This window comes from Balaenoptera borealis (genome assembly GCF_965194805.1).
Source record: "Balaenoptera borealis genome assembly, chromosome: 3".
Lineage (NCBI taxonomy): Eukaryota > Metazoa > Chordata > Mammalia > Artiodactyla > Balaenopteridae > Balaenoptera > Balaenoptera borealis.
In genome coordinates this window covers 86,971,700-86,986,066 of record NC_138866.1, presented here as the reverse complement: position 1 = coordinate 86,986,066, position 14,367 = coordinate 86,971,700, and the positions used below count along the sequence as shown (strand labels likewise).

The window sequence follows — 14,367 nt, the reverse complement described above, 5'->3', positions numbered from 1 at the left end:
CGCTGGGCACATAGGAAGCACTAAAAATTGGTTGAATAAACTAGCATTACAGTAAACAGTGCTAGTGTAAAAATTTCTGCCATTCTAGTTTAGCTTAGCTTAAAATGAATTCTAAATTTACTCAAATTTTAGTGTTAAAATCTAACTATTTGCATCACATGAGTGTGATGTGTGTATATGTATCAGAATCAGCAAAATAGTAAAACAAGTTTAATTTTTAATTTATTAGAACCCAGTAAGTGATGGTTTTAAAAGCAGAGTTTCCATCAAATTAACACTTAATTCAGGGCAAAAATACATTTAAAAAACGTAAATCTTAAGGCAGAAGTAAAACGTTATAAAACCAGCATGTCTAATACAGACTGTAGAATGTCAGAATTTTAAGAGATTCACATAGTATTTTATAGCACTAAAATGTTAATACAGTCAAAAATATTATCAATTGATCCAAGATTTCTCAGTTTATAAAATGTCTAGACTGCTAATTGAAGAAATTTTGCTGTGTAAGTAATAGCTACCATATAACCAAGTGATTGTTTTTATGACAAAGGAACTAAGGCAGGAAATTTCATGGTTTTTATTTGTAAAGATTTTACAGTATTAAATATAAAGTATTACTAGGAATTTGTTTTAGATTCATCTTCCCACCCTAACTTCCAAAAGGTGTACATCAATTCCCTTTAACTCCACTTAAAAAAATTCTGTGAACTATCATACCTATTCATTATAGGCCTGACTCTACTCACAGCAAAACCATGAATTACTAACTCTGATGTGGCAGAAAAAACAATTTTAGTAAATCACTACATCTTTTCTGGGTTGCTAAATAATTTTAAACTGAAGTCTAAGAATTTTTGCACCTCCAATAAGTGAACAACCTTCTTTTTTTTTTTTTTTAATCTCTGTAAGTTTGAATTTTGACTAGAACCTGAGTACAGGGGGGAAAAAAAGCATCTCATGTTCATGTGCAATTAACAGTAGCCCTTCTGAAACACAGAGTTAACAAGCTTAAATTTCTCATGATCAAAACCTTTTATTTGGGGGGAGGGGGATAAGATTTAAAAGTTCTTTCAATCAGAAAACAAGGATTAGCTAGCTTACACGTTCTACTGAAGAGTGTCAAAAAAGACAAATGCATTTAAAATAATTTTGTAAGTCTAGCAAATATGAGGTTTATGGGTTCTTAACTAACATATTAAGTAAATACAAAGGTTCTTCATCTTTATTACAAACTTTTAAGCTATCTTAATAAAATGGCTGTAGATCTCACTGTACTTCTACTTATCTGTGCATTAATAAAAATCTGTTAAAATTGCTTATTTAATACTTCTGAAAAAGTCTAGTCAAATAAGATCACTAAAACTACCAGAGACGCTTTGAAATACTGATTGCAAATTCATTTCAAGGTTGATTTAGCCTCTTTCAGAATCTGGCATTTAAATCATTAATATCTTCACCAACTTTAACTCTGAAAATATAAAAATTTTAGCCAGTAACGGTTAAACAGTACTGGTATTACCTGAAAAAATAAAAATTGAAAATACATCATCAATCATGCATTTCACAATTTCATGAACTAAGTAAGGTATAACTCATAAATATTGTTATGCCTTTGCAGGTTATCTCAGCTTCCATCAGGCCTCAGCTGAAAGCTTATCTGCCAAAACACATCATTACTCATGTGAAATAAAAAGAGTAGGGAAGTGATTTCGCACATTGCTGCCCAGTGTTTGGCTTCCAGGTTCCCCTCTCTTTCATGCAACTATTCTAGGTATGATTCCTTGAACAGCATGAGATGAGGGGTGGATAGAACAGAACACCTGTTGGGCTAACAAGCATATATTAGTGTATAAAACGTTTTCCAGTTGAATAATTGTTCTCATTGTGGTTATGCTATGTGCAACATATAAACTGTACAATCATTTTTCCTGTTTGTCTATTTGTGGAAAGAATTAGGCTCAATAAAATGTAAAATATACATTAGTTTGCTTTAAATGCAAAGATTACAGTTTTGCTTACTTTGCTTTTGGCTCAACTGTAACATAACCCCAAAGTCTCTGCTTTAATAATACAATATGAAAAGTCCACATATGTACATGGGTACATTCTTTCATTTAAAATTTTCCTTAAATCTATCTCAATGTATCTTTACAACTGATACAACTGATCTTTACAACAAAAGTCAAAATCGACAAAGTAGAAATGATTCCATTTTACAGCACTTTAGGTTTTCTGAAGTTTTCCTTTACGGCTTAAAGGGCATCATTGAAACGTTGCTTTCCATAGTCTGCAGGATCCATTTGAAGTTCTTGTTCTTCATCATCTGTAAGGAAAATAATCAGGTATCAAGAATATTATTTTTAAATCATTTACAGAAATCCAATCAAATAATCTCTCTCTCTTTTTTTTTTCCTTCAGCCTTAATGTAGTTCTCTACTCGTTATCTTACACCTTCTGTAAATGCTCTTCTGTTTCTTAGTTCCTTGGCAAATGAGTGAAAAGTCTGTAACTGTTTTGGAAAATCACTTAATTTTAACAAATCTTTTGATGATAGAGAAAAAAGAAAGAAGGGAAGGAAGAAAAGAAGAAAAGTGGGGGGGGGGAGAGAGAGAAAGGAAAGAAGAAAGAAAGGAAGAAGGGAAAAGAAAAGAAAGAGGATGAAAGAAACAAGTAGGGCTAGATAGTTAGCAAAGCTTTAGAATTCCACAAGCACTGAGGAATTGATCCTTTTATGTAAATATATTATTTCTATATAGATGAAAGTTAGTCCTTTAAATTAAAGCTTTGGTAGAAATCGTTCTTTATACATTTTCATGCCTTTAAAAACCAAACATTTTTCTAATAGTAAAATTAATCCATAGTCATCAAGTAAAAATTAGAAAATAAAAGAAAAATAAAAGTTACTCATGATCCCCAAATTTAGCGTTTTAGTGAATTTCTTTGCTATTCTGCAAATAGCTTACCAGCAACTTCCTAAATGGAGTATGTTAAAAAAGAACCTTTTCTTTATCGAAAAGAAAAAAACTATCACACAATATTATTAGACACTAACATCCTCAAAGTCACTTTGAGTAGCTATGCTAAACGACTCCATATAGTGCTTCAGAGTTCGACTTATTTGGCTATTGACAGGTTTTTCTGGGTCCTTCTTGGCTATCACCTGTCACTTCACTACTCTCAGCTTAACTACCAACAACAATTCTTCTCTTCCTTTCTAATTTTATACTTATTTCTACTTCAAGTTTTGAAATAAGACTGCTCAGAGTATTAAAATTAGTATTTTAATTAGAGCTTAAGAGGCTCCCTTTTTAGTACATGGTTTTTAATGACATCTTTTGGCTCCTCCACAGCCTTAAAAATAACTTTTGTTACTTTCTGGTTCACAGTTACAATTACCCAATAGGTTAGTTTTTGATAGATTGAAGTATTACTATCATAACTGTCTGGGTATATATTTTAAAGAGGGGTTGGATTCCAAATTCATATGTATACTATAGCTATCTCCAATCTATTCTTTTAGGTTTGATAGGTTTTCCACTCTCAGCTTCTCTAGTATATTCTATGGTAACATTTTGTTCAAGAAAGATGCCATGTGGTGTATGTACTCTGTACGTGTATTTGTATGTACCATGTAGTGTATGTACTATGTATTAACTTTCCATAATGACGTGTTCTTATTTCTTCTTTATATTTAGTTATTAGAAATGCCAAACAAACCAACTTTCTCTCACCTTTCAATAACTTTCCTGTTAAATTTATAGAAATTCTCTTTTAGAATTGCACGCAATCATTCTTCATATTCTAGCAAATTGATCTCATATTTTTAACACTGTAATTCAATAGCAATGATAACCCCAAATCTGTTAGGTGCAAAGGCTGAAATTACATCCATAATCACATTTGTATTTCGAAAATATACTAATCATTCTCTTATCAAAGAACTCTTCATACTTTAAAAAATTATCTTGGTTTTAAAAAGGAAAATAACCACTGGCACCTCTCCAGAAAGCTCTCCTTAGGACCCATGTTATGGGACCTCACCATATGGTTATAAACACATCTTTTAGGACTTTAGTAATTAAATGAAGACAATCACCATGGAGCAGTGGGAAAAGCTACTATATAAAGGAGAATTTCTAGAAATTTAACAGGAAAGTTATTCAAAGGAAAAAATGATGTTACTTTTTGAGATTTTTAAATAAATAATTGTAAAGAGAAAATAAGATAACAGCAAAGGTCTAGGAACAGAAAAACAGAACCCTAGTCCTGGCTCAGGCACTTAACAAACATGATCTAGTTCCTGAATCTCTTTAGACTTCTAATTACCTTCTCGGTAGACTAGGGTAACAACTATTTTTCCAACTTCAAAGTAAATTAATGCATAGGAAGGCAGTCTTTACTTCCAAAGTCCTCTATAAATATAAGGAGGAGTTTGTTGGTTTTATTAATTTATGCTCTTTAGCAAAGTTTTAATATGGTGCCTTCACATTGCTTTTTCATAATTTCATTGGACTTCTGATTGCCTTTTTCTTACATTGAGCTATCATTTACATTAACTAGAGTCCACTTTCAGTGTAGCTATTCTAAACAGAATTCAAGTTTCTACCAACAACCTCTTTGCATTTATCTATGACAAAATTACCTAACCAAATCTGATATACAATAACAGTGACTAAATATAACTATATGGACTAATATTTTATTTCATTTTACAAAGAAGCAAAATCTGTAAATAACTCATCAACATAAAGTGACTATTAAATATAAAGATATTTATAATTTCTAAATTCCCTCTTAAGTCAAGAAAGGACCACCTCCATAAAGCAAGCTCTACCAAGCAAGAATGCCTTGGGGAAATAAGGCAGTGAGCCTCCATTAAAATGCACAAATTAATCCACAGGCCAAAGTGCAACTGTCCTCTAAAGCAGGCAACCCAGGGAAAAAACTCTATACTTCCTTTTATTTTTTAAAAAATTATTTCATTCAACACTTAACACAGTGCTTACAGTGTGAAAGATCCTGTTCTAAGTGCTGAATAAATATTTAAATCATATAATCCACATAACAATTATTGAGTTAGGTAACTATATTTATCCCTATTTTACAGATGAGGATTTCAAGGCATAGAGGTATAGGTAATTCACAAAGTCACAGAGCTAGTAAGTGGTGGAGCTAGGATTAAAATCTAGGCAGTCTGGCTCCAGAATCCAGGCACTTAGGCACTATGCTAAACTTCCTTCCATAGGTGTACTTAGTAATGTGCATTTCATATTCTATTAAACAAACTTGGAACTTCTATGGGATTAAAGATAAGGGTAAAGGGAATTTGTAAACATCCATATCCTTTTTATAATAAAGAATGAATTAAAAGATATATCTATCAGATGTGTAGTGTTTCCAGAGTTAATCTTTTAGTTAACCTTTTCATTGGATCACCAGCAGAAGTCAGGGAAAAAATGTTTACACCAATGTAAATAAAATAATATTTCTTTTAGGATGCTTCAGGAAACCAGGAATTAAAAATCAAAATAAACCAGGATTGTAAACACAGGAAAAACAGGCTTCACTTAATTCTACAGAAAACACTCTGCAGGCAGTACTGACCCAAATGATCAATATGCACAAACAGGCATCAGAGATAAAGCTGGAATTCTTTAGCTCCCTATTGGCAGAGATACTGTCAAAGCCTCCATTTCATAATCCAGAATTTCGGAGACCAAAGTCAGTGTCTTTAGCTGAAGCTAGAACCTCAGTCCTGCAGTTGGAATGCCTAATACTAGGGACCCAACAGCTTGAGAAAAAACAAAACAAAAAAACACAACTGCTTCTAATACCAGGGAGAGCAGAGCAGAGCCCCTACTGGTAGAAACATTAAAGTGCTTCTGAAGTGCATGCTTCAATTTTTGAAATCTCTGGCTGCAGAGTTTCAATGGGAGCATAAAGTTTCCACTTTTCTTTCTAGGGTTTGGGGGAAGATGTTATTTTAGGCGTGCTGAAATATGAAACACATTTGTCCCTAATACTTGTGTTACAGTGAATCCACTACGAATGTGACCACAAAATTTTAGAACTAAGAAGGACCATCTATGTATTCTAGTTCAACACCCTTACATTACAGATGAAGAAATGGTGGCCCAGAGAGTATAAGTGACTAGAAAAGCAATACACAGCTGGTCTCCTTATTCTAAGGCTAATGGTTTTTTCCACTCTATTGCCTGCTTTGGCTGCAAGTGCAAACTGACCTAGGAACCCAACCAGTATTTTTACACTGACGCTATGAAGAAATGCTTTTAAATATTCTAACTTAATAATAAACATTTGGAATACATATTGTTGATAAACTAGGGAAGAACCATAATTCTCCCTCCCCACTTTTTAGACAGTTAATACTATACCTAAAGAATCTCTGAAAACATGTTTAAAATTATTTGGTATTAAATATCCAAGTCTCCAAAAAAAAAAAAAAAATATTCAAGTCTCCAGTATTCCTTTTTAGTCAGTTCACCCAAACTTCTCTCTCTGTATTTGCTGGAGCAGATGTTCTTACATCTTTCTGTTCCCTATGATAAAGGAGTCCCTTGGTAGCTGCACTATCCTTCTGCTGCTATCATCTAGTGAACCTCAAAATGGGATAAAAAAATGTTAAATGGCAACCTGCAGCTCAAGTAAGATTCACTTGCAAATGAGGAAACCCCCAAAATGTAACCATCCCCTCCCTACATCATTGAGAATATCATCTTAGGTCATTTCCTTATATTCCTTAGAATCAATGGATTTATTCTCTTGTGAAAGGAAAAGGAGGGGTTGCATGAGGGTACTGGGGACCTAAAGTAGAAAGTGGCAATGAGAACTAGGGGTGGGAGAGGGAGAAGAGCATAGGAAAGAGAGAAGGCACTGAAGATAAATGTATCTATTATGGATAAAAATCATAAAAATATCAAATGAGAATTTTGTGATAAAAGTCATCAACATTAAGATAGCCAAAATATAAGAAATAATTTTCAATATCACTGAAATTAATTGTTCTAATAAAAACCTCAAAATTATCCAATGAGATGATAGAAGCTTCTATGAAAGAAAAACAGAGAATGTTTAAAGTGTAAACCAAGCAAGATTATAAGACCAGAAGTTAATGGGTTATTAACCTAGTCACAAGAATAAAAACTCAATGAGAAAGGCATAAAATGATCAGTTAACAGTATTTATCGAGGGCCCTAGGTATGCTAAGGACTACTGCGGGGGTGGGGGCTGAATATGAAGGCAGGAAAGGGTACAAACAAAATAGAAGGCAAAATAAATGAAAATTCCTGCCCTCCAAGAGCTTACAATCTAATTGGTGATACGATATGCATGCATGAAAAAGCCTTAAAACTGTTATAAATAATTGCAAATAAATATAATCCAAACAAATTACAAAAGCAATGAGAAAGAAATGGTAAGATTTATGAAAAATGGATGAGATTGTAGAAAAACGGATGAGTACAATTTTTTCATTGATACCAAAAAGTGTTTGAGAATTTCTCATTAACATATCCATATATAACTCCTAGCATTTATTAATCTCTTTCTAATCCAATAACCATTCTTCCAAAACTAGAATGTGCTAACAAAATAATGCCTAGGTGGAAGTCAGAGTCTCTAGTTTTCCTTTTTCTATTAACTATGTAGTATTCTAGGACAACTATATTTTCTTCTGAGTTTTACAGAAACAATTCTTGTCAGGAACCTAAATAAAATTTAATTACTTTAAAAAGAGTTAAGGAAGAAATCAAGACAGGTTACATTGAAAAATATTTCATGCAACGTATTATAAAATTGAATACTTCACACATTAAGTTCATAATCAATTTTTATAGAAAAGAGAAAAAGCTCCATAAATGCTACTAAATGATATAAGCAGGCAGAAAACAGGCCTAAGAACTTGCAATAAAGCAACATACTCTGATATGCATGCGTGGGTAGGGGTGCATGCACACAAGTAGATTCTGAACTTTCACTAAGTTAAAAGTTCAGAAGGAACACAGTTAACAAGGAAAATATGTTGAATCTGTGTATTAAACACAAAACAGACAAATCTTCACAAACTGATTGTTTAGTATAAATTTTAAGCCTCTCAGAACAAATTTCAAAAACAGCCTTCCTATGCTGAATCATTAGTGAAATAATCTTATCTTCAGTGTGGACAAGACCATTCCCTTTGTGGCTGTCTGGTTAATATCTGTACTTAGAATGATGAAATGCTTTCAGATGAGAAATTGGAAACGATTTTTTTCTGGGAGTATTTGCCTTAGGTAAAGTCTAGAGCCATTTTAAACAATTTAATTCTAAAATTTCTGAAGAGTCTGAATTTCAAATTGTAACTATAAACACTAATACATATCACATAATAAATAAAAATGAAAAAAATTAAAATGATTTGTTTAAAGGTCTACAAATACCACTATCATAAAATTGTTTTCAAAATAAAATTGAAAAACTGCACAGAACCTCTCTGTATTAAGACTGTACTGCTATTAAGTGGGGAAAATTCTACACAAATTCAACCAAAAAACTTAGAGGTGGGTTTCACGGTCACAGCATGGAGGCCAGGCCCACGCTCACCTTGGACGTCTTCCTCTCCACCATCACCATCTTCTTCCTCATTGTAAGCCAGCTCAGCCTGCTTGTCTGCCTCATACTCACCTACGTTACCATCATCCCCATTATAATCCGCCAGTTTAGAGCCATGCTGCGGATCAACAGGGGATTCATTCTCATCAAAGAATCGGCCTGTGAAGTAGGTAGAGGATTAATTCAAGAGTGAAGAGAGAAGAAAAGAAGGGACCTATACTGGAGGTAGACCAGAAAGTAGACACGTGAAACCTGGCAATTTTCAGGATACTGGTTATAAAAAAAAGATACACTTTCTGAAGGTTATCCAAGATAAAAGGAAATAAGAATGAAGACAGAAAATAATTTTATTTAAGAATTTCTCTTTTGTGTTAATTCCAGTACTTGCTGCTTAAGGTTTGAATGTTTTCTTAAAGAAAAGGGCACAATTTTCAGAATTGTTTTCCTAATAACCAACAACTTCTCTGATAGAAGTATTTGTCTAATTTAACACTTTAGGAGAAGAATAAATAATTTTATTACTAGATACAATACATATTTGAAATCTGTAGCCATTTACTGCTTTGTGAAATATCACTTTCCACGAATAATTTTGATAACTTTTCTTATCAGCATAAATGAGTACCGTGTAGGCTAGTTTCCTTTTGGAAAATAAGACAAACTAACATACTGGAGGGCTACTTTAAGTTTCTTCACTAACAGTGATTCACTATAGTCATGGATTACCAAGGAGGGATGGCAAAGAGAGTAAACTATCAGAATCCCTAGTGGTATGTGTTTTGAAAAACATCCCAAGTAATTCTGATTTATTCTTTCTCATTTCCTGAACCATATTTCTAAAAGTCAATGACAGAGGAAGCTTAAGAAAGTTGACCGACATGAGGGTGTTATATTATACACATTCATAGCAATTAGAAATCAAGAAGAGCAACAGACATAACACCTACTGTAGAAAGCTATTCAACAATATTCAACAAATGGACATTGAAAATAAAAATGCTAGGCAAACTAAGGTGTGACTCACAACACAAGTTAAACTACTTTGACACTGAAGTGGCAAAAAAGTAAATTTTAATGTAAATTTTAGTAAATCCCTAAAATATGAATAACATTAACTTACTGATGATGTAAGAATTTAAGACTTTTTTAGAAATTATAAACACTTTCTATGATAGGTTTAAAATTTTTAGAATTATATTTTTAAAATTCACATTGCAATGAGACAAACTTCCTCTGCTTGGAAAGAAAAGTTAAGTACAAAGAGAAAGAATTATGGAGGTATTGGTCAATTCTACAGATGGCTCACCACATCATCAGGCCAATATATTTCTAATTGCTGTGTAAAGAGTCATTCAGGAAATATCAAAATATATACACAGCTTATACAACTCAATATCAAAAACACAAACAACCTGATTAAAAAATGGGCTGAATAAACATTTTTCCAAAGAAGACATACAGATGGCCAACAGGCACATGAAAAGATGCTCAACAATGCTAATTATTAGAGAAATGTAAATCAAAACCACAATGAGGTATTACCTCACACCGATCAGAATGGCTATCATCAAAAAGTCTATAAATAATAAATGCTGGAAAGGGTGTGGAGAAAAGGGAATTGTTGTGCACTGTTGGTGGGAATGTAAATTGGTGCAGCCACTGTGGAAAACAGCATGGAAGTTCCCTAAAAAAACTAAAAATAGGGCTTCCCTGATGGCACAGTGGTTAAGAATCCACATGCCAATGCAGGGGACACGGGTTTGAGCCCTGGTCCGGGAAGATCCCACATGCCGTGGAGCAACTAAGCCCGTGTGCCACAACTACTGAGCCTGCACTCTAGAGCCCACGAGCCACAACTACTGAGCCAGCATGCTGCAACTACTGAAGCCTGCGCGCCTAGAGCCCGTGCTCCGTAACAAGAGAAGCCACAATGAGAAGCCTGTGCACCACAATGAGGACTAGCCCCCACTCACCACAACTAGAGAAAGCCTGTGCGCAGCCAACGAAGACCCAACACAGCGAAAATAAATAAAATAAAATAAATAAATAAATAAATTAAAAAACCTAAAAACTAAAAATAGGGCTTCCCTGGTGGCACAGTGGTTAAGAATCTGCCTGCCAATGCAGGGGACATGGGTTCAAGCCCTGGTCCTGGAAGATCCCACATGCCGTGGAGCAACTAAGCCCGTGTACCACAACTACTGAGCCTGCGCTCTAGAGCCCACGAGCCACAACTACTGAGCCCATGTGCCACAACTACTGAAGCCTGTGCACCTAGAGCCCGTGCTCTGCAACAAGAGACGCCACTGCAATGAGAAGCCTGCACACCGCAACGAAGAGTACCCCTCGCTCACCGCAACTAAAGAAAGCCCGCGCGCAGCAACAAAGACCCAAGGCAGCCTAAAATAACTTTAAAAAACAAAACAAAACAAAAAACCCCCCTAAAAATAGGGACTTCCCTGGCAGTCCAGTGGTTAAGATTCTGCACTCCCAATGCAGGGGGCACAGGTTTGATCCCTGGTTGGGGAACTAAGATCCCACATTTGGCACAGTGTGGCCTAAAAGAAAAACAAAAAACTACCATATAATCCAGCAATTTCAGTCTTGGGTATATATCTGAAGAAAATGCAAATACTAATTCAAAAAGATACATGTACCCCCCAATGTTCATAGCAGTATTATTTACAATAGCCAAGATATGGAAGCAATCTAAGTGTCCATCAATAGATGAATGGATAAAGAAGATGTGGTATATATATACAATGGAATACTACTTAACCATAAAAAAGAATGAAAATTTTGCCATTTGCAACAACATGGATGGACAGAGAGGGTATTATGCTTAGTGAAATAAGTCAGACAGAGAAAGATACATACTGTATGTTATCACTTATACATGGAATCTAAAAAATAAAACAAACTAATGAATATAACAAAACAGAAACAGACTTGCAGATACAAAGAACAAACTAGCAACAACGAAGACCCAACGCAGCCAAAAATAAATAAATTAATTAAAAAAACCCAAACAAACAAACTAGTGGTTACCAGTGGGGAGAGAAAAGGGGGGAAGTGCAAGATAGGGGTAGGGGATTAAGAAGTACAAAGTACTATATATAGAATAAATAAGCTATAAGGATATATTGTCCAACAGCGGGAATAGAGCCAACATTTTATAATAATGTTAAATGGAGCATAATCTATAAAAATTTTGAATAACCATGTTGTACACCTGAAAATAATGTAATATTGTAAATCAGCTATACTGCAATAAAAAAAATAGTCAATCAGGAAAATAGTTAAAGAACAAATCATACTCACATAGGCTTTTTTTTGGCAGGGGGGCAGTTTACAACAGGAGACTGAAGTAAATGGGGATAATAAAAAAGAGCATAAAGTCATCTTAAATCTATTCTAGAATAGAGTTGGCTATGTACAATAAATAAATGGAAAAGTTGATAAAACAGAGTTAGAGAAAAGAAATGGATGTACAAGAGTTAAGAAGGAAAAAGAGTAACAAGAGAAGAATAGGTAAGCTATTTGTGAGAAAGACCCTGTCTCCTAATGATAGTAATACAAAACAAAACATTTTGGTGTCATTATTATCTGTTTCTCTTATGATAGAATAACTGATGTCAATGTAAAAAGAAAAAAGGGAGATTTATAGAAATCTATATTTTCTTTTTTTAATATGCAATATTATGGACAAAATACCTGGAGCAGTTAAATCATCTTTATGCAATGTGAAATTGCTGTTTTAAATATATAAACATTTTAATATGGTAGTTACTAGTGAGTTTCTCAAGATACACTATTTCCTCCAAGAAAATATTTTCATTTTTTATGAGAATTATGAAATATAGAAGACCAAAAAATTAGTCTAAAAAAGTTATTGCAAAATATAGTTAATTTAACTAATATTATAAGACATGGTATATTAATCAAAGAAATGGTTGACCTGTACCTATTATAATATTCCAACAAACAATTTACAAAGTTTCTTCTTTTTTTTAAAGGTGTTTGGTGTTCTGACTAGCCTGAATTCAGTCATAAAATTTCCATACTACAATTACAGTGACCTACAGAGATAATAAGAAAATCACTAACAAGAATGGATGACCACAATAGTAATTCATACAGTACAATAGACAACAAGAGACAAAAAACAGAGCCAACTACATAAAATTGCCAGTCAAGTTGGGGATATCAAACTTCACAGTAGACAGTGAATGAATATGGCTATATAAATAAAATGCATGATGCTGATCAATATAACAGACTGCTAAATTATCTAATTATTAGGCATCATATTTGCAAAAAATTATACAAGGGAGAAATCAGTGTGGGTTAGAGCTAGAAAGGAAGGTTTCAAAAAAGAGGCAATCAGGTTTCTATAGTGTAGTGGTTATCATGTTTGCCTCACAAAAGAGAGGCAAATATATTGGACCATGACAGAGAGAAGGAAAGGAGCATTCAAATAAGAACGAAGATGGAGTATTCAGGAGACAGTAAAGAGATTAATTTGACTGGATTTGTATTAGAAAGCAGAAAGATGAAGTTTGAAAGATGAAGTTTGAATTGGGAATAATTATGGAAGACCTTTAAAGTCAGAGATTTTAAAAGGCTTCCTATATCTACTTCATAAGGTCATTGTACATTGCAAAGAAAGGCTTGTCTTCAGGACTGGTCCTTGGCTTGACTGTGGGAGATAACTTCTGAGCCCTTGAGCCATGCTTACCAGTTTGATTGGACAAATTTATCCTAATGAAGTGATTCATGGTGAATATTTGTTTTTGCTAGGTGGAGGCAGGCAGGTCTAGAGTCTGAATAGTTGACCTCAGTCACGTGGGCACTACATGACTACATGAGGATGCTACATGAATGACCCCCAATAAAAACCCTGGACACCAAGGATCACATGAGCTTCCCTGGTTGGCAACACTTCACATGTGTTTTGTCACACTTCTTTGCTGGAGACTGGAAGGAGACACCTGGAAGCTTACATCTGCTTTTCCCTGGACCTCGCTCCATGAGCCTTTCCATTTACCAATTTTAATCTCTGTCCTTCTGCTGTACTAAACTATAACTGTGAGTATTATAACTCCTCTGGGTCCTGTGAACTCTTCTATTGAATCATCAAGCCTCAGGGTGGTCCTGGGGGACTCCCAACAAAGCATCTTAATATATCTGTTCTGCAACTTGCTTTATTCCCTCCACATTATGCTTTTGAGATTTATCCATGTTGATAAATGTAGCTTTATTCATTTATTTTAACTCCTATGTGATTCCACTGTATGTGATTCCACTGTATGTCTGGTACATACACCTTGATATTATCATACTGATGAGTATTTGTTTTCAATTTTCAATGTAATAAACAATAAATATTCTTGTACATGCCTCCTTATATATAAAAACGTTTGTAGGTAACATATTAGGTGCCAAATTGCATGGTATGTACATCTTCTCACTCTTATGATCAATCTTTTGATTAACAAAATTCTTAATTTTAATAAAGCCCAATTTATCATCTTTTTCATTTATGGTTAGCTTTTTTGGGGGCTTACCTGGTTTTAGAAATCTTTGCCTACTCCACATCATGAATATATTCTCCTGTTTTCCTCCAGAAGTTTTATTAGCTTAAAATTTTAAATCTGCAATCTATCTTGAATTTAATTCTGTGTATTATGTGAGATAGGGGGGCCAAGGTTATTATTTTTCCACTTGGCTATCCAACTGACCCAGTACTATTTATTG

General features: G+C 33.9%; 1 protein-coding gene across 2 annotated transcripts in view; it reads right to left on the bottom strand.

Moving 5' to 3' along the window:
• Positions 1–205: 205 nt before the first annotated feature.
• Positions 206–14,367, bottom strand: part of GOLM2 (golgi membrane protein 2) — a 102,030-nt gene continuing 87,868 nt past the window's right edge. The window contains exons 9-10 of one of the 2 annotated variants that reach the window (XM_082388791.1): positions 8,602–8,769; positions 206–2,323 (exon numbers count right to left, since the gene is read on the bottom strand). In XM_082388791.1, coding sequence (XP_082244917.1) covers positions 2,253–2,323; positions 8,602–8,769 — 239 coding nt within the window. In that variant the 3' untranslated portion in view covers positions 206–2,252. The remainder of the gene's footprint in view (positions 2,324–8,601; positions 8,770–14,367) is intronic. The other variant, XM_082388792.1, reaches the window with a different exon arrangement.